Source organism: Gopherus flavomarginatus, chromosome 3, assembly GCF_025201925.1.
Source record: "Gopherus flavomarginatus isolate rGopFla2 chromosome 3, rGopFla2.mat.asm, whole genome shotgun sequence".
NCBI lineage: Eukaryota > Metazoa > Chordata > Testudines > Testudinidae > Gopherus > Gopherus flavomarginatus.
This window is the reverse complement of record NC_066619.1, coordinates 283,628,986-283,652,256: the sequence shown is the minus strand read 5'-3', so window position 1 is coordinate 283,652,256 and position 23,271 is coordinate 283,628,986. Positions and strand designations below refer to the sequence as shown.

Below are 23,271 nucleotides of genomic sequence, written 5' to 3'. Positions count from 1 at the left end.
TTGGTGTTTGCGTGGGTCTTTCCCAAGAACAGGAGAGTGAATTTGCAAAAGAAAAAAAAAAGTGTGCCTATAAAAGCACAAGGAACGGCAGAGGGCGGCTGAGGCAACTGTAGAACATAGAACTACTTCTAACTCATTTTTGAAAACTAGCTAGATTTAAATCACTGCCATTCCTTTAATCATTGTTCCTCTTTTATTAAATCTGGAGTAACTCCATAAGCTTTAGATTTAACTGGTGAAACAGACATCACCATCTACCACACCATATGGCAAAGGGGAAAACTTTTCTCCCATCTCTGCTGTTATCCCTCACATTATTCAGAGCGCCCCAAACCAGTGTCCAGATAAGCTGTATAGTAGTCCACAGCATCACCTATTCACATACACATGTAGTTTCACACACCCATAATGTGTGAGTGAGTGCATGGGTATGCAAAGAATGTACTGATGAGCAAAAAAAGGGTGATTTATCATCCCGTTTACTTGAAAAGGTTTCAACCTCAAATCATGCTGTTAGCAGGGTTTACTGTGACTGACAGGTCTCAAGATTTTCTTTTGCTAGCACAAAATTCCATCCATTATGATGAGTAATATCCCTATCATCCAAAAATTTGTAACTGCCCTCTGCCCCTTTCCCCCGTCACACCCCAATCTCTGGCTTCAGAGATCGCCACATGTTTCTCTTTTAGAATATCAAACTTTTCTCCCCCTTGATTGCCTGAAAGTTCTGGTGCCAAATGATGGGCGAGATTCTGATCTCAGTTCCACCAATGTAAATCCAGAGTAATTGCACCGATCTGCCAGCAGTATGACTTTAATTTGTCCTCTTTGCGGGCCAGATCCTGCCTAAATTGCTAAGTGGCTTGCAAGTCACACCCAAGAGTTGTGCTATTGTGTGCAACCCCTGTAATATCATGCTGCACAAGTCAGCCCAGTAACATGCGTGAACGTGTAGACCGGGGTAGGCAACCTATGGCACACATGCCAAAGGCAGCACACGAGCTGATTTTCAGTGGCACTCACACTGCCCCGGTCCTGGCCACCGGTCCAGGGGGCTCTGCATTTTAATTTAATTTTAAATGAAGCTTCTTCAACATTTTAAATACCTTATTTACTTTACATACAACAATAGCTTAGTTATATATTATAGACTTATAGAAAGAGAACTTCTAAAAATGTTAAAATGTATTACTGGCACGCAAAACCTTAAATCAGAGTGAATAAATGAAGATTCAGCACACCACTTCTGAAAGGTTGCCGACCCCTGGTGTAGACAAACACAAATGTCCTGTGTGCAATTGGGAAAATGCTTTTTTGCATGAATGAGGTCATCTGATCTCCTCCTAAAAAGGAGTTTTCATATATTGCAAAAACTTTCCTCTTTGAGAGAGCCTTTTACCACAGGTCAGATTCACAGTACGAACACCCCTTCTACTCCAAACCCCTACCCGCTCACCAAAAAACTACCCCAACCAAAGCTTTGATTCTGAAAAGGGAGAAGAGGCAGAGACTCCATAAAGTCCACTGGGGAATTCACTATTGCTATTGATTTTATGTGGAAGATGCTCAGATGCTACGGTGATAGGTGGCAGTATAAAACCCCAAGATAGATATATTGTGTCTCTATGACCTCCACTGCTGGGAATGCATTATTATACTACCATATTGGCCGAATAGTTCTGGTTATGGGGGAACTTTCTATATAAAACTCTTCCACCCAATTTTCACTTCCTTATAATTTTCTGAAAAATTCTTCTTGGGGGGTGTGTGGAATTGTCCATGTTTGATCTCAACCCACAACTGACTTTTTTTAAGCTTCCCCAACAGGCAGATTATTCTACAATTGACTATTACATGGCACCTTTCCTTGACATGTCCAGTACAGGTAGCCTTCTACATGCAAGATTCCCCAGTGACTCTGATGGGAGCTGTACCAAGCACAGCTCATGTGCCTTGCAGAGCATGCTGAGACACCCTCTCATTTAGATTGGATGTGACAAAGGGAAGAACTAGCTTGGAAGGAGATTTATGAAATCAGACCTGTGGTGTATCTGGTCAAGTAAAGTAGTTTCTAGGTCCCTTTGTTTGGAAGTTTGAGCGAAATCTGTTCAACCATTTTTGAGTTATGCCTCAACATTCAGACAGGTTCACTGATAAGCACGCAAATTGGCAGGTGGATAGTTCTACATCCCTACAGGCCTGGTTGCAGAATAAATACAACATCTATATATCAGTTTCCAGCTTTCAGAAGTTTTGTATGTGGTAGAACCTTTCACTTACATTTAAGTTTCTTAGACAGATTATATCCCCTACATATACATTGTCATTGATTGTAGCACATGGTACATCTTGTAATGTTCCATTGATCAATGGACTGTTCGGATGTTCTTGCACAGTAAGGGCATTCTACCTGGATGACTCAGCAGCCTCTGTGGGTTAATGTTGCGAATCCACTAGACTGCAACTTCAGCAGCACAAGAGTGAGATCTGGTCTGATTTCATGAGCTAAGCAGGTCTGAGCCAGAACTGTCATTGGATAAGACACCTCTAAGGGGAAAAAGTCAGGGTGATACAAGCATAGGCGAGTCAGCAGAAAGTGGTCCTCTAATAACAAGAATTTCCGCTATAACCTGGCAGTTCATCAGTTGGAAACGACAGAGGAGGAGAAAGATCTGGGTGTACTAGTCGATCACAGGATGACTATGACTCACCAATGTGATGAAACTATAAACAAAAAAAACCCCACAGATGTGATCCTAGGATGCATCAGGCAAGGTATTTATGCCACTGAACAAGGCACTGGTAAGACACCATCTGAAATATGGTGCACAGTTCTGGTCACTCATCTTCAAGAAAGAGGAATTTGAAGTGGAAGAGGTGCACAGAAGGGCTACTAGGACGATCAAGGGACTGGAGAGCCTGTCTTTCAAGATGAGACTAAAAGAGCTGGGCTTATTTGGGCCGAGAGGGGATCTGATTGCTCTCTCTAAGGACATCAGCAAACACCCAGGAGGGTGACGAGCTATTTAAAATAAAGGACAAGGTTGGCACAAGAGCAAAGGAGCATAAACTGGCCAGGAGTAAACTGAGGCTGGAAATGCGAAGAAGCTTTCTAACCATCAGAGGAGGGAGGTTCTGGAACAGCCTCAGAATAAGAACAGGGGCAAGGGGCAAACAACCAAACTGGTTTGAAGATGGAGCTTGAGAAGTTTAATATGAACGGGATGATATGACGGGGTGACCTGCGATGGCAGCAACTGGACTCAGTGATCCAGGAGGTCCCTTCCAGTCCTAAGTTCTTTCTGAGTCTGTACTCAGCCCATGCCCCTGTGTAGTGCTGTGCCGTTGGAGAGGCGGTCTTGCATTTCTGCTGAAATGTAAACCCAGGCCCTAGTGCTTATGCTCACGTCAAGATCCGGCCAACCTCCAGTGTCAGAACACTTGGGAGAAATATCCTATTCCCTAACACCCCTTCCCCCATACTTTAAAATGGATCTAACACATCTTGCCCCCTGTCCTGCACTTGTGTAACATTGGCCTACACGGTTATAAAACCTGCCAGGTTCCACCCCAGAGGTGGCTGTATTCCAGTCGGAAGGTGCAGAGATTCCTGCCTGCTTCTCTATAAAATACTCTGATGCCCCTTTTCGGGGGAGAAGGTGCATGAGACACATCAAAACTCTTGGGCTGTTGTACTCACGTCCAGCTCGAAGGTCTGCAGCACCGTCCTGTACCCACCGGAGATGGGGGTGAAGAGACGTAGCACCTCCTTGATCACACAGTCCAGGTAGTGGAGACTGCTGATAGTGTCCAGCCGGAGGGAGCCCTCGCAGATGCAGCCGTTGTGCAGGATGCCCTTGCTACGGAGCTCTTCACGAAGCTTCTCCAGAACCCTGGGGTGCTTCAGGAGCTGCATGATCAGAGAGGTGCTGGCGCTGGCCGTGGTAGCATAGGCAGCAAAGATCAGCTCCAAGGTGCCATCCTGAAGGCCAGAAGGAACCCTGGATTACACACTGGGAAGGTCACAGCCTCAGGTACCCAGCCCCATGCATCACGCTGCTGCAGTATGTGCTTCATATGGGGCACATGCTAAGATGGGTTCATGCCCCAGCAGTCCACTAGCAGAAGCTAGAACCTGGCACAGCTGGAAGGACTTTGGTTTAGCCTAGCCTGGTACCCAAAGAGATTTTATTTGCAACATACAATTTGGCGCAACAGGAAAGCTTTCCTCAGGGCTGCTGCACGTCAACGGGGTAACCCATGGGAGGTGCCGCAGAGCAGAACTGCGGGGCGTTGGAGGAAGCTCCCGCAGTACTTAGCTTGTACGCCCTTAAGGGCAGGGATCTTCTCTCCAGGGCGCGTGTACAGAGCCTCGCACAGTGGGGCCCAGATCCCTGATGAGGACTTCTAGTTGCTACAGGGGTTTACCAATAAACCGCAACAAAACTAGTTCTCACTGTGCCTGGCTCAGTCTCCCGCTTCCATGAACGTTATAATTCATCCTCCCCAGAGGAAGGCCACACAATGGAAAAAAAAAACACCATCATCAAGACGAGAGGCGGCTGAGGGCCACTGGGAGCTTGTACAGAGCCACGAGCTGTGGGCGGCAGCAGAGCCTGGATCCCCAGCCCAAGCCGTTAGTGTGGCAGCCAAGCTGAGAGGACGAGGCAGCCAGCAGCAGCCTGAGGCGGATCATTTCTTCCTTCCCCGTCACACGACGTAATGGGCTTGGCTGCGTTTCCAATCCCCCGGTCGAGCAACGTCCCAGCTCCTCCTGCAAGCTGCCACCCCAGCTCGCAAAAGGACCTTCCCCACCCCTCCTGCCAAGACAGGACAACTCAGGAACAGCACGTTCACCAGTCGCTCAGTCCTGCTCAAGTCACTTAAGCTTTCAGGGATTCTTTCCCAGCCGCTGACTAAGCTGGAGGGAGACATTCCCTCTCTGCTTTGGAAAGGGACTCAGGCCCAGCCCGGCCTTCTCCCTGATGGAACTTTGCAAAGTCCATTTTGGAAAAGAAAAACAACAGCTCATGTCGGGGCTGATGCTGGCTTCCTCCTTCCCCAGCTGCAAGAGAATACATGCAGCCCCTCCCCGCACAGATAGCAGTGCAGCTTCGGGGGGGGGGGGTCCTTGGCACTTACCAGCATATGAACACACCCTTATCTATCTGTCCCCAGAGAAAAAGGAACAAACAATATCCCTCAGGCATGCCTGTCACGCACACAGAGTGCCTGACGCTGATCTCCCTTATGCCAGGGTCAGCCCATTGACTTCACTGGAGTGATTCCTGATTTACACCCATCTACACCATGAATAAGCTCTACACCATGTCTGACCTGCGCAGTGCCACCCCCTGGAGAGCAGCCTGGGTCTCCTAGGCCTGTCTCCTGAGACTGCTAACAAGGGCCTGGGATGGGTTTGCACTGGTGCTCATGGTATCAAAGCCTCTGTCCCCTTGCGAAGCATTCCAGTCTGTATGCAGCCTTTCCGTGCCAGCTGCAGCTGGACGGTGGGCTGATGGCTCTGGAGGTTTTCAAAGAACTGCCACCCCTAAAGCACTCCTGTCCAGCATTGTCTTACTTAGGGTTCTTCTTTCTCATGTGGTCTTTACCTCCCTCCCCCACAGATTGAGCACTCACTCAGGGAAAAGGACAAACTTCATGCCAAAGGGAGCAGAGGGTTCCCCACATGATGTGCTGCCTGGCCAAAAATATCCCCGTTCAGTTCATTTACGTGTCACGGGAAGCAGAAAGGACCCCCAAGATTCTCCAGTGGCATTTCTTTCCTTTCCCTCTCCACATGGCCCGCCCTGCAGTTTATAGCTAATTACTGGTTTTGAGCCAACGTTCAGTCAAACAGAAATAAATAGCCACGCTGCAGGGCATTCCTGGGGGTTAACAATGGGCTTGAAGGAGCTGATGGCCTATGATGTAGCTTACGGACCCTGGGCAGTCATTAACTAAGTGAAGGGTGAGGCTAGTGGTCCAAGCACAGGCCTAGGCACCAAGAATGCCCAAGTTCTAATCTTGGGCCAGACACAGACGCTCTTCCTTCTCAGTGCCTCAGTTTCCCCACCTGTACAATTGAGGATAATAACCCTGATCAGCCTCACAGTGGCACTGTGAGGATGAATTAATGTTCGTTAAATGCTGGAAAAGAAAGAGTGCCACTCTGTAATAATAATATTCCCCAGAAATGATCTTCCCCAAAGCCTGGCCAGGATCTGCACACAAATGTGGCTCTTAGGGAAAAGAACGGTCTGCTGGCATTGGGTTTGATCCACACAGAGTCCAAGCAGGTGCTGTGCAAGTGCTTGCAGATGGCTTTGCTAATACATCCCTGCTATTCCAGCCCCTGGGGTTTTCACCCCAGCTCTGCCAAGGCCCCTCAACCCAGCCCTTCAGCACCCGTCATTAATCCAGCCCTGAGCCTCCACACAGCTCTGCTGCTGCCTTTCCTTCCCTGCCATTCTGCCCCTCAGTGATCCCAGCTGGTGCTGTTCTTGAGCACAAACTACCCGCCAGTCACATGGTGTGGGTGGGATGGGCACAGCCATGGGACACTGGGGAGAGTGAAGGAGGAAACCGACCCTAACCAATGGTGACTTAAGGGAGGAATTGACCCAAGGTTGAGCTTCCCCAGGGGATGCACAAGACCCTGCTCTTACCTTCAGCTCCTGCATGGTCAGCTCTTTGCCATGCTCCTTGCCGCTTTCTATCAGGATGTCCAGGGCATCGGAATAGTCCTTGCCCTGCGTGTTCTGCAGCTTCTCCCGAATGGCTTTCTCCAGCCCCTTCTGCAAAGTCTCCCGAGCTCGGATCCCCTGCAAAACAGCAAGCCGTCGGTCCATGAAATAGCCACTCAGCAGCCCCGGCATCTCAACAGTTCCTCAGGTCTGGGGCTCCCCGAGGAGTCAGTGTGAAGGCTAAATGAGTGTTTAATTGGCCCACAATTAGTCAGTCACCAGAGGGAGAACTATAGATGGACAGTAGGACAGAAAACCTTTACTGACAAAAATCTGGGAATGGCTGGGTTACTTACCACGGATGGAAGCTGTGTGGGTCATTCCAAACTCATGGGCAGCGTCAGTGCTAGAAACTGGACTATTGGCAGCTGGCCCAGTGGGCTAGAACCAATGCAAACACAAATGGCTTATCGTGCCCACGTTAGCCAGGCTAACCTGGTCCGAGAACCACTGCCAGGTACGTCCCTGTTCCATGCTAGAACTGAGCTGTAAATTCTGCTGGGGATCTACTGCCAGTGTGGCTTCTGGGAGACTTCTAAAGGCCAACAGTGCATCGGGACATAGCAAGAGGTGTATTCTGGAACCATTTGTGCTGTTCCACCAGTGACCTATGTGCTAATTCAAACAGGAATGAATTCATGGAAACCCTATAGCCTGTGCTATGCAAGAGGTCAGACTAGGTCCATGACTTGTATCCACTTTGTTCCTATCTAGGGGCAGGATCTGTTGAAAGAAGGCCTATATTTGGCATAGAGGTACCCTGTTGCAGACAAGAACTGGGCATGTACGTACCCAGTTCAAACCACTTGTATGCATGGAAACAAACTGCTTTACAAGCATGCTGGAAGGAACAAACAGCTCTTAGAACAATACAGTTCTCTACTGCAGACAAGGTTATGCCAATCAAATCCTTATCCTACCCCCATAAACCAGCCTGAGCTCTGACTGCGCCACATGACACACAAGCTAGCTATTTGGGGAATGCTAGAGAGTCTTAAAAAAATACTGGGACTGTTTCTTTTAACCTCACCTATAAGTGCCTTAGTTATCATGATTCCAATGAAATGTCAGACTTCAATGCCGCAGCATCGCTAGATAGAGAAAACCTGCCACTTTTGCAGGGCTGGATCTTGCATTTGGGGAGGTGCAGGGAGGAATCTGACGAAGGTTAATTTGTTTTGTTTTTTTTAAAAGACAGCTGTTGGAAGTTGCTTGCGGGGTTGAAATCCTAGAAAAATCAGTCCTTGGCAAAATCTCTTTGACGTGAGTGGCCAGCTCCAGATTCACCCCAGTGCAGACAAAGGCCTCAAGTATGCAAGATTCCACAAAAGTCTAATTGGCACCACCCTATGAATGTCGTGTTTTAAAGTGATAGCCACAACAAATATCCACAATTTTTGCCCCCCCTCTCTCCCCACTCCTTGTCCCACAAATCTTTAGGAAACTTTACTCAAAGGAATGTATCCAATTCCTCTGATGGAGTTCTCTTCCCAAGAACCCAATCGAATTCCCAAACTAGCTCTCTCACTAAAAAAGTCTCAGCTTTGTAATGACACTGTGCTCTTATCTAGTGCTTGTCTGCAGAGCATCTGAAAAGTGCTTTAAAAGGCAGGTTGACATCTGTATCCCCAACTTCAGGGCAGGTCAGAAAATGAGAAATATTGCAACAAATTCTGAGAGAAATGAAGAATTTTCATTTCTTTCTAAATTTTTTGGGCTTTAGTGTATGAAAACTGATTTTTTTCCCCTCAGTGTTTCATTCAAAGACTGAGAAGAAGCTAGAAATTAGGAAAAGGCCGTTCTGTCCCTTTTCCACAGGGGAAAAGGCGGGGCAGACCGAGGTCAAAGGACAAGCACTCGGGCAATAATGGCAAAGTCACACACCAAAATAACCAGAAAGCCACCACCTTATCCTCCTTTATATTGAGCTGTACAGCTCCTAGCACAAGGGAACCTTGATTGGCATTCCTAGGCGCTAGCATAATGTATGGATTAACAAGGAACGCCAAGCACAGGATCTCAGGCCCCTGTCCACTGGACCTCACTGCCTTCTCCTTCAAGGCCAGAAATTTCTGGTTCCTTCCCACCTCCATCATCTAAGTGTGGCCCTCATCACTGCAGTATCTGAGCACCTCCCAATCATTAATAGATTTTATTCTTGACATCTCTGTGTGACAGGGGGCTGAGGCACACAGAGATGGGGAACTGAGGCACAGTGACTTGCCCAAGGTCACATAGGAAGCCTGTGGCAGAGCCAGGAATTCAACTCAGGTCTCCTGAGTACCAGTTCAGTGCCAGATCCACTAGATCATCCTTCCAAGCTATGCTCAGTGTCACTAGCTCAATGTCATGACCATACGTGGTGCTAGAGGAGCCTCTTACCCTCCTGTAGCCACTGAAGGGCAGATCCACGGGCAGCGAGAAGACGTTCTCCACAAACTGCTGGTAGACCTCGAAGAGACGGGTGAGCTCCTCATCAGAGATGCAGAAGCCCAGCAGGACCCGGATGGCCATGCGGAAGGTGAGCTTCTGCGCCTCGTAATAGACGTTGATAGGCTCCGGGGTGCTGCTCCACATCCGGAGCGTGTCCTGGATCACCAGCTGGATCTTTGGGAGGTAACTCTCCAGGGCTTCATGGCTGAAGATTTTGGAGAATACCTGCAGTACAAACCATACATAGATAGAGATGAACCCAAGGTCTTCCAGCCTTCCCTAACAGACAAGTATTGCTTGCATTAAATGGTGTCTAAGGGCACCAGTGGAGAGCAAGGAGCCCATTATGCTATTTGTGTGCAGACAAGCAGGAATACAAGATCCCTGCCCCAGAATGCTCACCGTTTAAATAAGCAAGACAGCAAAGGGTAGGAGGGAAAATGACTTCCCCAGGGTCGCTGAGTAGATCAGTGGCAGAGCCAGGAAGACAACTCAGTCCAGTGTCCAATTCCAAAGCTTGCCAAAGACCCTCCAACAATAAGCCAGCACATGGGCAATCCTACAACCACCATCTAGTATGTCAAGCCCCAGTGCTCAGCAGTGACCCAACAATAACAAAGCAGCATGTGAGCAACCCTACAATAACAAAGCAGTGAGAGAAAGAGAGAGAGAGAGAGAGAGAGAGGAAAGTCTATGTCAACAGACAGCATTCTTCTAAACTCTGCGATTGAGTCGGCTTTGGAGTGGACAGACCCAGCTCCCCCTTCTGCTACAGGCCCTGTATTATTGTGCGAGGACCCCAGCAATGCAAGGAATGTTCTCTGCTCTCTCCCCGCATCCCTTCCCCTCCGCTATAATCCCAGTTGGCTAACTCCACAGCACACGCTTTCATTCTGACCTCCCCGCCCCGTAGCCCAGAATGCATGGGTGGAAAAGCGCTGTTTGTTTACTTTTTATTAACTCTCACCCACGCTGCCACGCTCCGGGCCTCCAGGAACCGAGAAAACAAAATCAAATCAAGCCCCCATAGAGGGAAGCGCGCGCCAAGGTAAAGGTCAGACGAGACGGCGCAACCTCCTCCAGCTCCTGCTTGAGGAGGCTTGGGCTTGCTGGGAGGGAGGGGCGGGGCCCCATTTTATCAAATTAATAAAAAGAAAACCCCCAGCCAAAGCCCCTCCAAGAACGTAACCTTTCAAGCTGTAAATGTGAGAATTTCCCCCACAGTCAGCACTGGAAGGGAAAGGTAACATTTTCCTGGCCGTGACCCTGCATTGCTAATGCTCGGCGTCGCTCGCTGGAGTTTGTTTGGTGAAATAACACCCCTGGCCCTTTAAAGCCTGGCCCTGGAGACTCAACAATCGCTGGTTCATAAAGTGCTCCAGTCCCTACACGTACTGACCTTCACGCGGCGCGCTGGGCGACAGGAGGGGCTTTTCCCTAGGAGCGAAGGAAGAGCCCCCGGGGCCGGCAGGCTTTGTGGCTGTTAATAAAAAAAATTCTCCAGCCAAGAGCTGGCAGGAGACAAGGAAAAGCAGAAGGGGGGATGAGAAAGAGCCGAAAAGGGCAAGAGAAATGGATTGATCTTGTCCTGCTTTCTGGAGCGCGGAGCCTGCCTGGCCCATGGCGCTTTGGCTTAGTCTATTTTTAAGCCCTGGAAAGAGACGTGTGTGGGTGGGTAAGAGACATTTCTAAAAACCATAGCTAGTAAACCTGACAACACTGCAGCCCCGCCAAGCTCCGCTGCCAAGCTCCCCCTCCCACACCCCCGAGATCCCCAAATGCCCGGGCTGCACCGAACGAAGACGAGGCCTCCCCCTGTTCATGCTCCTCCAAGATCCACCTGGGCCAGGGCAAGCAGGGAGGAGAAAGAAATAAACAAGCGTAGGCTGGTTCCAGTAGCTGGAAAAGAGACACTTCCCTGGTGGCCGTGACCGGGCCATCGGGCTTTGATACGGCGCCAGGTGCAGAAATGTTGGCGGCTCTTAGTGATTGTTGGCACCCGGAGCCCAGGCGCTACTGCGCGGTGGAAACCTCTGCCACCATAATGCAGAAAGGGAAAGAGGGGTGTATTTCTGCTGTCTCCGCCTGGTACCGCAGACAAATTGCTAGAGGTGCCTAAGGAACCCCCAGGGAGAAGAACCAGTGACAAGGGTGGCCAGGCAGATGCCAAAGTTCAACCCCCAGGCTCCTTCTCTTGAAAGAAGCTCAAGCGATCTTGGCTCTCCGTGATGTTGTGTTGAGAGAGATGAGATTTGGTAAAGCGGGATATGGCCCAGCAGCACAAGCCTGGGCATCAGGAACTCCTGAACCCAAATGTCCAGCTGTTGCATACAAGCAACTCCCCTAGAATCAGCCCCTGGGAGTTCTGGTCCTGGTTCTGACACTGATGCTTTACGAGAGCTTGGACAAAACATTTAGCCTTCCCTGTGCCTCAGTTTTCCCCATCTGAAACACGGGACTGATACAGCATTGAATGAGCTGGGGTTCAGGCTCCAGACACCTGGGTTCAAGTCCCTGCTCCCCCACAGACTTCTTGTGTGACCGTGAGCAAGTCACTTCATCTCTCTGTGCCTCCATTCCCCATCTATAAAATGGGGATAATGACATTTCCTTCCTACTACCTTTTTCTCCTGTTTTGCCTGTTTAGATTTTAACCTCTTCAAAGCAGGGACTGGCTCTTACCTTGTCTCTGTGCAGCCCCCAGCACAATGGAACTCTGATCTCAGCTGGTGTGCAAGCAATAAACCACAACAGTGTGTGTGTGTTACTGCACACCACTGCCCTTTCCTGGGTGGAATCAGGACTGCTGAGCTGTGTCCATAGTCCCCTTACTGTGCCTGTGGGTGCATGATGCTCCTGCAGGGAGCATGTGCTTTGGAGCAGGAGCCCCCAGTTCTACCCAGGGAGCCATCATGAAGCTGCACGTGATCGTGGTTGTGCGGCACGGTGGAAGGGTTATTGTCCCTTTGAAGGTGAAGAATGCCATCCAGAGCGCTCAGCACTATTGCGGAAGACGGCTATTTGTATAGCTCCCCTGTCCTACTTTTCAAACCCTAGCCCCTCAAGGGATCCCTTCTATTTCACCTCCGTCGGCAGGCTGGCTAGCGACACAGAGCGACACCGCTGGGAGTCCTTCCCTTGTTCCATTGGTCTGTGGCCCGTGTACCATAAGATAGGGCTCAGCACAAAAACAAACTGCTCCCCCCGGCAGACTCACTGGCACCTTCGTTAGCCACCCTGGCAACCAGACCAATGGATTATAGACAACTCCCCGCACACCTACAGGGCAGGTTTGAGGCACATTGGTAGGGTAGTGGATGAGGGAAGCTAGCTCAACCACTGTTGATGCCATACCTATTCTCTTGCATACACAATACCCCCACCACCACCACCAACAGCTACGGTCATGGTAACTCACTAAGCAGCCAATATGCAAGGCGTTCTCTCCAGTGCCCCAGTGATGTCTGTCTGTATAAGAAGCAAGCTAGGTATAACTGGATGCCTGGTGCAGGGGAGGGGACCCCCAGACCCGAAAGCACACTGGGCAATAGGGGAGGTGTGAATGCAGGAACATAGGGATGGCCAGACTGGCTCAGCCTCAAGATCCATCTAGCCCAGTATCCCGTCTCTGACAGTGGCCAGCGCCAGCTACTTTAGAGGAAGGTAACCTGGCGAGAGGCAGCTGTGGGATCCTCTGCTTCCACAGCACAGCCCCAAGTGCCTGGAGAAGAGGGACTGATGTCGTCATTGGGCCCCAAGAGTTGTGCAAATTCCTGGGGCTCTAAAAGCGATTTGTGCCAGAAAATGCAAAAAAAAAAAAAAAAAAAAAAAAAAAAAAACCAAAAAATACACTCCACCCCCGCACGAACACCCCGACACCCATCACCTGCCAAAGAGATGGGGCGGGTTAGTCTAGAGATCCCTTCCCAACTCTGAGGAGAAGGTAGGTGGCTACGCTGACACTCAGAGTTGCTCCATTGTCAGAACTGTAAGCCCACCTCCCCTGCCTACCGCTCTCTTCTTACGTACGTCACCTCTTTGTCTCCCAGCAGCTAGAGCCAGGATAGACCCACTGAGTCTTGTCTAGCCCATCTTGCTGCCAACGAGGGTTTGTTCCCTGTTGTGCAAGATGGTCCGTACCCAGCACCTCCTAGCTCCAAGGAAGTTTGGCTGGCCGGCCCAGCCACTCCCTTACTCAGGGTATATCAGGATTCGCTTGCACTGAGATTTATCATGGGCTCGCCTCAGTATTTACACTTACACCTCAAACAGCTCCCACTTAGACCTCTGTAACCACCCTGGCTCCTTAAAATACTTCATCTCTATCCCCCCTCAAGCCTCTTCTCTCAAAACTAAATAATCCCACTTGCCAACGTGTTCTTCTGTACATTCCCCTCCCTGGCCTGGCCTGGTCCCCCTTCCAGCTCATCAAGAACTCTCCAATGCAATGGAGCGGCTTCCCAGTTGCAAGGGGGATTCAGTCCCAACAGGTCTCTCCTTCGCACACGCATCCCTTCCTGCTTCCAGGCTAAAATCCCTGCGCCCTCTAGTGAACATTTGTCGAATAGCTCTGGTCTTGTAGGCCACGGAGTCAGGGAGGAAGGGAAGGTTAAACACAGAAGGGAAAATGAGGCAAAGGAACCTCCTTTTCAGCAAGAGCTTATTAGGCTGCAGGATGGTCACCCAAGAAAAGGGGCGAAACTCCCCTTTGCAGAGTCAGTTAAGGCTAGACTAGACATGCCCCCGAGGCATGGTCTTAGGGAACAGTCCTGCACTGCCAGGGAAAACCGGACGGGCTGACCTGATCTATAGCGTTCTATGGCTGATAGGAGAGGGACCTAGTTCCAAACTCACCCAGGCCCTGCCCAATTCTCCACTTAGAGTGACCAGACAGTAAGTGTGAAAAATCGGGACAGGGCGTGGGGGCCAACAGGTGCCTATATAAGACAAAGCCCTGAATATCAGGACTGTTCCTATAAAATCAGGACCTCTGGTCACACTATCCCCACCTGGAATCCATACCTTAGTCAGGAGGTATGTACGTCACTGGGTTTCAGACCCAGATTTATTCCCCTACCTTGTGCTACACAGGTCTGCCGTGATCCTTGTGGCTTATTAGTCAAGAGCTGACTCTGGAGTCAGAGGGGATAGAAAAATGCGTACTCCTCAAAGAAATTACTTACCCCGCACACACGCATGCACCCTTTCGCCCATGGATCAGAAAGAGAGCCCACCATCCAGAATGTGGATTAACCGACCCTGTCTGGAAACTTCCGAATCCGCCTCTTCTTGCAACAAAAACAGGATATTTAAGGATTTACGGTTATCCTAAGGCAGAAAATTCTTGCTCTGTGTCTCAGCTCCCTGGATCCACAGAGAGTTCCAGCTACGCACGACAATGAGAGGTGCCTCTTCCCTGTCTGATGTGAACCTCACAGACCTATTGCATTTCAGCTATTCCCTGAGGCACACCAGAGAGGAGAAGCAGCATCTCTTTATACTTGTATACAGCATCCCTTTGGCTCTTACCCACAGTATTTTCATGGACAGTTATCTTGTTTGAAAGAGGTTTGGTTTAGGGGAAGTTTAGTGCATGCATGGTTTCCTTTCAGGCCCTGAGAACGAAACCCTTCATTTATCCCATGACAGTACAGCTGTCATCACACTGCCCACTCCAGTGTGCCTTGACCCTGGCCTCTCGGAATGGAAGAGAAGCTCAATCTCCATGACCCATTCAGTTCCTGACCTCTGCTCTTGCTAATGCTGATGGAGAGTTTGACAACACGGATGCCTGTCCAGCACGATCCGGATTGAGATCCATGAGATTGATTTCACATCGGCCACTCGGCCACTCAACAGCCATCTGGCAGTCACTACAGACCTGTGTGGGACTCGAACCAGCGACTGAGTGGCAATAGGCCTCCTGATTTCACCAACACTAGGCCCAGAGTTGCTCTCTTCCTGCTGCTCAACCCCAAAAAGGAGTGAACAAAGACAGTTAATGAAAAGCCCCATAGGAAGAGGACTGGCCTCTATGCCCTTTGAGAACAGGCCTCTGGAACATGGCTGTCCCATGAGTGGGGACTCAATGCTCCCTAGACATGATCTGAGTCCATCAAACTCGCCTCGGCAATGTTTAGAGTGGGATGCCAGCTAGGACAGGTTCATATTCCCTGCATCCCCTGAGTTGTTGGTCCAGCCCTAGAAAATGAATAAGCTAATAACACGTTAACACAACACTCTCTGTTGAGCTCCAAAGGTTACTTTGGCTGCAGTGGTTGTCTCTCAGTGACTTAATTATCCACCGTTGCTCTCAGAATGAGCCCAGGAAACACCAAACAGTTTCTAAACCTTGACACAAGAGGTTTATTCACCTCAGTCAAGGGCTAGACAAGTATTTGCTCCAACCCTGCCTTCCCAATTGTAGCCACATTATAATGGATGTCCTCCTTCCTCCAAAGCATCCGTTCTTGGCCACAGCTAGAGGCAGGATACCCAATTTGATAGCTCAATGGCCTTGCAAATCTTATGTACCAATATTTTTGGATCTGGCTGCCTGGTTCACGAGCAGGAGGGTTTATGGAATGGAAGGGAAAACAAAGTAAGATGCTGAGCAGTCACAGACAATGCCACTGAGCCAAAAGTGTTCAAAAGAAAAATACTTTTTCGGCTGCTATTTTTACATTTGGTAATGTATGTAAATGGGCTTCTTCCTTTCACTCACACACAGACAGAGCAAAGATATGGGCTGATCACTGCCTTTCCGGCACTCTAAAAGCCATTGGTGCTGTGCAAGAGATAAAGAGCCTCTGGCCGGAATATCAGTGAACAAGACCAATGCCACGTGCCACATGCAGAAATTGACTAGTAGCCTTTTAGAGTGGCCCTTCTCATCCCCCATTCCCATCTTCCTCAGTGGCATATTGTCATCAATTGGCAAATACATTGTTGGAGGGATTTACGGCCTCTTGAGAGAGAACTGGTAAGGTGGAAGCTAAGAATCTGAACTACATGGAGTTTGCTCATCAAAGCCCAGCATTCTCCAAACTGTGGGGCTGTGCACAACCTGCCTGTGGGCTGTGTGATGCAGAAATTTCTCCCAGTGGAGGATGAGAGAGCAGTGAATCCGGTTGCAGCAGAGACCCCAAGTCACAAGTCAAAGCCAAAGAGGTTGCTGTCAGACTCAAAGGACCATTACTGGAAACACGAGTTGGTTGGAAAAATTTTGAGCGAACAGTTTTCCATCGGAACGTGCAGCGTCATCGGAATGGAAATGGAATGCATCAGTTGTCATTAAATTTTTGGAGGGAAAAATTTTAAATGCCTCACTCCAACTTTTCCTTGTTTCATTTCAACTTGTCTCCATTTATTTTGTTTCCGCTTTGATATTCTATTAAAATTAAAATGTTAATACTATACTAGAGCTATATATTACAAATATATATAAATATTGTATAGTGTAACATAACATTTCAACACAACTGCCACAAAACAGTTCAGAGTTAATGAAACAAAATGTTTCAGTAGTTTCAAATTGAATTTTTTTCAGAATTTTCATTTCGCGGGAAATCTGGGGGGAAGGGGGTGTTCGATTTCGGTATGAAAACAAATGAATGGACATTTCCGATTTCTGATCAGCTGTCCTGAAAACCCACTGCTTCCTTGGTTCTGAAGACTAAAGACTTCCTCCAAAGCCCAATCAAACCAATGGGAGTCTTTCCACTATTTCAGCGAACTGTTGATCAGGCCCTAATAACAGGTTGTTTTTTTTCCAAGCATTCGTCAGAAATGGGGACTGGCTGCCTTACAGGGACCAGGATACAAAGCCTTAAACTACATGGCAGCAGCGACCAAACGCTATTACCCATCCAAAGGATGTTCATTAGACGCGATGAGAGGAGCTCTGTTATCTCTGTCCAATCCCGGTCTGTCATGTTTTACATCCCAACCTCCCCCTAATCCTCCCTTCTGGCTCAGTGGCTATGGGAGACTGAAGTCTCCTGCAAAGCACGTTACTGAGCCAGCATGTAGCGAGAAGTGCCCCTAACCCTGCCAGTGCTGTGCAAGTGTAACAAGAACTCCAAGAAATCAAAGCCTTTCCCTACGTCCGATAAGTCACCATATTACCAGGGCCCTAACCTTGCTCAACAACATGGGTTCTATTTTAATCCCCTCTTGAACCTTCAACATATATCCCTGGTGAAGTCAGTGACCCGCACTGGTATTGGCTGCTGGGCGATACAGCTGCAGGGACACCTGTGGCCGGAAAAGCTAAATTAGCTCACACACTGATCCCCAGTCGAGAGCTGCTGCTCAGCTAACAAGGAGCCCGGGGCCCCCAGCCCAGACAGATCGTTTGATTTTTTTTTTCCATGGTGAGTTTCCGAGACTCACCGAGTCTCCAGGCTAGGCCTGGAGTGGCAGAGAATCCCATTAAGTGTATTTGGGAAGGATAATAGCCAGCGTCCCTCTGTCCATTGCCCTTGCAGTAGGTTAGGAGAATCCAACCCTGGGAAAAAAGCTGTTGTGTGATGCAATCTGGCCCACTCTAAAGGCAGAATAAATGTGCTCTTATGAGTACCAGGCAGGGATGGGTTAGCAGGATTCAAAGATGAGGGTGATTCCATCAGAGAGGGGGACATCATCCCAGCCCTGCCTTCAGCTTTGTTGTCTGAATCTTCAAGTGGGAGCGGAAAGTTCCCAAGAGCTACATCCAACACATCCCTGGCAATTACCATATTTATCCCAGTACAATAGGGTGACCAGACAGCAAATATGAAAAACCGGGATGGGGGGTGGGGGGTGGGGGTAATAGGAGCCTATATAAGAAAAAGACCCAAAAATTGGGACTGTCCCTATAAAGTCGAGACAACTGATCACCCTACAGTACAAGGGTGCTTAAACACTCTTCAATTTCCATCAATAATTAAGGTTCCCTCGTTTTCAGTGGTATTCCCTTGGCACTTTGCACAGGTGTAAAGAACAGTGCAAGGCAGCAGAGAATAATGCAACTAGAAATAACCACATGAAATTAAGGGCAGGAAAATGGAAGCAGAATCACAAGAAAAGCTGCCTAGACAGCAAGATTCCTTAGACTGGAAGAGCACTCAGATACCAGAGCAATGAGTGGGATAACACCACCTGAACAGAATCGGGAGTTAAGACACTTAGAAGTGGAGGATGGATTAGATCACTTAAAGTTGCTACCCAATCTCTGTGATTTGTACATGGCGTTCTGTATTCCCTCCGCTCTGTTGCAGTACACTGTTGAACCACTGCCATGTTGCACCCCAGAGATGGTTGTGTTTCCAGGGTAGGCAAAGAGCATTTGGGGTAAAGCACTACTGTAAATTTCTAGATGTCTCAGAGGACATCTGGCATCTTTGGGTGATAGTAATAATAATACCCAGCTCTCGTATAGTGCTTTTCGTTAGCAGACGTCAAAATGCTTTACAAAGGAGATCAGTATCCTTATTCCCATTTTACAGATGGGGAAATGTAGGAACAGAGAAGGGAAGTCACTTGCCCAAGCTGGTTAAACAGGGCTCTAGTGGAAGGTGGAGGAAGGCAAGGTGGCCTGCTTAGAAAAGCCTGTGCTCCCAGGATATCTGTATGATTGCTGGTGTATGACCAAAGGGATTGCACTTTAAAGCATCCTTAAAGCTTGCAAGGCATTTCAGGATAAAAGGTGTTATGAAAATGCAAAATATTATAGGAGGCAGCAGATCCACACTGGTGTTTTTTGTTAAAGCTATTGGAGTTACCCTGGATTTTCTCTGAAAGTCAGAAACGGTCTAAACTCAGGGAACCAGCCTCAGTGACAATCTCTTAGTCAGGACATGATCCTGCACCCTTTGAAGTCAATGGGAGTCTTTCCACTGACTCCAATGAACTTTGCATCAGGCCCTTTGCATGTGAACTAAAACTCATTGGGCCAAATCCCCTAATGATGCAAAGTGACGTAGCTCCACTGATGTGCCAGCTGAAAAGTCCATGGAGCTCTGCTGATTCAAGCCAGCTGAGGATCTGGTCCCATTGGCTCAGGACACAGGAGATGGTTTCCTTTCCGCCATACGATTTGTACTCCATGGCAACATGGGTGAAAAGGTTCAATGGAAACATAAAATATTTTAAGAACTTGGATCAGGGCTTTCATGATGTGAAAAGGTACCTTCCCACCCCCCTCCCTTTGCTCCTGCCCACAGCAGCTGGTTTGTATTTGGTTGTAAATTTATGGCCCCTTTTGTGTTCTTAATCCTCTCGCAAACTATATTAAAGCATCAGACCTTTCTACTTGGTGCTAATAAGCTCAACACTTGTATGCCTCCGAGGCAGAACATTAACTGTGTTGTGTTAATGAATGCTGTAGTTTCGGACACTGGAGCAGTGAAACAAAGCAGGCCACTTGGCTTATGCCACAGTTTGCTTCCTCCAGAACTCCCAGGGTCTGGGACTTGGGGGGAGGGAGGGGTTTGAGCCAGCTGTGTCTGTTTTTAGGACTACCATGCTGGAACAGACCAAGAGTCTATCTAAAGTAGGATCCTGTTATCAATACTGAATGTTTCAGAAGAAGGTGTTACCCTTCACCCCATACACACACCATAATGCAACTATCTGTACAATGATACCCCATGCAAGAGAAAATTCCTGCCTGACCCCAACTGGATGACCTGTCTATGCCCTGAAGCATAAGAGCTGAGAGCCTTCGTAATTTTTTTTTTTTTTTTGCTAGCTAAGTTTGGCTGCAGAAACTATTATTATTCATAGAAGCGTCTGATTCATGTTACTTACATTTCCTTATTGGTCATTCACAGTTTACAAAGCACAAACCCATTACCCCTAAACCCCACCACACAGCAGATTTTTCTCCTCATCTCTTACAGGAAAATATGAATTTCAGGTCATATCCTCCTAGGACACAAATCCTTTGCCAACCCTAAAATACATAGGGCCAGATTCTACTTTAGCATATGCTAGTATAAATCCAGAGCAACTGCATTCACTTCAGTGGAGCTGTCCGGGTGTAATGAGAATAGAATTCAGTCCATAACATTTAACTATTTAAATATATAATAGTGTCCTCTCTGCATGGCATGTAGGATACAGCATTCAGTTCTGAGTGGTTAGGAACCGGAGAGGGGCCAATACATTAAGGGGAATTGAGAGAAGTGTAACAAAAATGAGCAAGGGGCTGATTTATTAGAAGCCTCGAAACAGAGTGAATGTGAGCAGCGAGGATGACCAAGACTGGGGTATGACATCAGTCTGACAAGTACTTCAGAGACTGAATTGGGGTAACACCAGAGAGGGAGAAGAATTGTTTAGGGGGATCTAAGAAGGGATAGCCCGGGGGGTAAGACTGAGTAAAGGAAAAACAATAGGCTAAATATCCGGCAGATGTCTTAAAAGTGTGGCACAGTTCAATGGCAGGAACTCCTGTCAACAGAGGAGCTGATTTTAAAAAGCGATCAGCACCCGGGATTTCAGTGGGCGAGACAGGTGCTCAACCACTATATAAAATCAGGTCCTTAGACAAATGTATTGTACTGCAGGGCACAATCCTGCACTGGCAGATGAATGCAAGTGCGGAACCCAGAGCAGCGTGTCTTTGCCTACCATGCAGACAGCGTGTGATTTCGGGAAAGCAGCGTCTCATGCTGGACTGTCAGCAGTTTAGAGCAGGGGCTGTTCTTTCATTCTGGGTTTGTCCAGTGCCTAGCACAATGGGGCCCTGGTCCATGACTGCGGCTCTGAGAAGCTGCCATAATACAAATAATAAACAACAACATTACAACAGCATCGCCTCGCTGGGTAAACTAGCGCCTGTATTTGTGACAGCTGGAGAGTTTTCTGTACCTGATCACACACCCTACCAGAAGGGAGCCTCGGCTGCAGTAGCTATTATCATTCTCACACGCTTGGTTTGGTTTGAAGTGGCAGGCTGTATATTTACAAGCTCCCTCCATGTAGGTGCATGGGGTTGCTGCTAGTTTGCTGCATAAGGCCAAAGCTGGAAATGTTTTTTTCAAAGCCAGTTAACGCTCTTCTCTGACTTCAGTGTAAACCCTGTGATCCAACAGCAGTAACAACCGCTAGGTACATATTGACCTGGGGCTTCCAGTGCTTGTAAATGTTCTTATCCCTCGGTTTCATCTTGGGCCAAGGATGAAGCCACCTTTGATGATATCAGCCATAAAGAGATATGATTGCTTAAGTGTGCAGTCCTAGCAAGGAGACTGCATGCAGCTCCTTTCTCGCCTTTCCACCCCAGCCCGAGTTGTTTGGTTCTGGAGCAAAGCAGTTCTTTAGCCACAGATGCACACTCCAATAAAGACTGACAAGTTAATTTCCCAAAGGCGAGCTTTCTCCAGTTTATATTCACTTGGACAACTTCATGTGGAGGAGTTTTAATAAATGGGGGAAGGGAAAGCCGTGCACTGCCAGAGCTACCAACTTTTTAATACAGTGTAATAGGAATACTTTGTTCTTCTTTAGCACCTTTCATCCCAGGATCTCAAAGCACTCTACAAATGTTAAGAGATTAAATCCTCAAGCACAGAGAAGTCAAGTGATTTGTCCAAGATCACAGGCTGTGGAGAGAACCTAGATCTCCTGATCCAAGAGTCATGGCAAAGCTAGGGAATAGAAGTGCCTAATCGTCCTAGCTCCCAGATCCTGGTTCTAGTCCCTACTCCACAATAGCTCTGCTTCACCTCAAACATTCTCATTGCGTGAGACATTTTGACCTGGAATGCACAAAGTGCTGGAGATGAATACTGCAGAGAACAATCATCCTTCATTTCGCTCTCCACTGGGGATAGACTAGATGATGTAACACATCATCTTCTCTGGATAAGGCACCAGAGAAACCCTGCCACATAGCCTAGGCTGTTAAAGTTGTCCTAACTATATGGCTTCCACTTCCTCACATGCCCTGAAGCACATTCTCGCTAACACTCCCTTAAACACGAATAAGAGGATGAGAAGAGTTAGAAATTATTAATAATAATAATAATTGCAAAACAAATAGCAGCTTAGGCTTGAGACTGCTTTATCCAAAAGAAACCTGAGACTACCGTCTGTGGCAGGGCATCTGGCCTGATAGGACCATGGGCTGGTCATCATCTCCTCTACACCAGCCAGAGTACAGAGATACAGCCAAGAACAAAATGATCTTTGTTTTCTTTGTGTTTGAAACATTTGTCTGATCTCTAAGGGAGTAAATTACTTGGCACTGCCTCCCATACAGGGCAAAGACATGCTTGTGTGCATGGAAAAGAATGGCTTAAGTGACTGCCAGGTAAATAGCTGCACTTGGGCACACACCTAAGGGCGTGAAACACACCAGATGCTGACAATCAAGAAAACAATCATTGAGAGAAAAGCTGACCAGGGAAGGCAAGGGAACCAGACTAAGCTTTTTCAAAGGAAACTGATCCAGCAAGCTTAATGTATTGGTACAACAGTAGATGTTGCTGAAAGAGAAAATTTAACAGTCACCACAGAAAAAATACCTCATTAAAAATGCTTAGCATCTAATAATGTCTCTCATTCTCCCTTCCCATCTCCCAGGCCCCTAATCCTTGAAGGCAGTTTGTGTTGATTTATGATGTCAGCCAGAATTCAAATGGAAGGTAGGCGTAGACTAGCTGAGGAACAGCGTATAGGGTTCGGATGACATCAAAATCTTATTTGATTTCAGCTCCGCTCAAGTCAAAATGTTGTGAGCATATTTGGTGTCATAAGGTTCTGGCCACATCCTAATTGGAAAATAGGCCCCCGAGTTTTGGATCAGACATGGAACCAAACCATGTGAGCTGGGGTTTTCAGATTGGGGAATTCGGATCTTAACATGCCGTCCCTTCCTACATTCACAAAACTTGGCCTGCATCTAGGGGATGTTGCTCTCTCTCGGTAAAAATAAAGTAACTGGTTTAATGTGTTGAGAGAGAGTAAAGGTGTAAGATGGAAAACTCCCCTTATGAAATGCTTATCATTCAAGTTCTGACGTCAGCACCTCGGTGTTCGGTTGTGGTTCAAATCATTAGTAAACCTGAAGGGCTCTATCAGCAGGTGTGAAGACCTTTTAAGT

At 48.0% G+C, this 23,271-nt stretch overlaps 1 protein-coding gene across 3 annotated transcripts in view; it reads right to left on the bottom strand.

The window, feature by feature from the left end:
• The window catches only part of LOC127046400 (cytochrome P450 26B1), a 45,893-nt gene that overhangs the window by 5,040 nt on the left and 17,582 nt on the right, over window positions 1-23,271 (bottom strand). For all 3 annotated transcript variants that reach the window (XM_050943392.1, XM_050943394.1, XM_050943393.1), the window contains 3 exons: window positions 9,129-9,404; window positions 6,669-6,824; window positions 3,701-3,982 (listed from right to left, as the gene is read on the bottom strand). In XM_050943392.1, coding sequence (XP_050799349.1) covers window positions 3,701-3,982; window positions 6,669-6,824; window positions 9,129-9,404 — 714 coding nt within the window. The remainder of the gene's footprint in view (window positions 1-3,700; window positions 3,983-6,668; window positions 6,825-9,128; window positions 9,405-23,271) is intronic.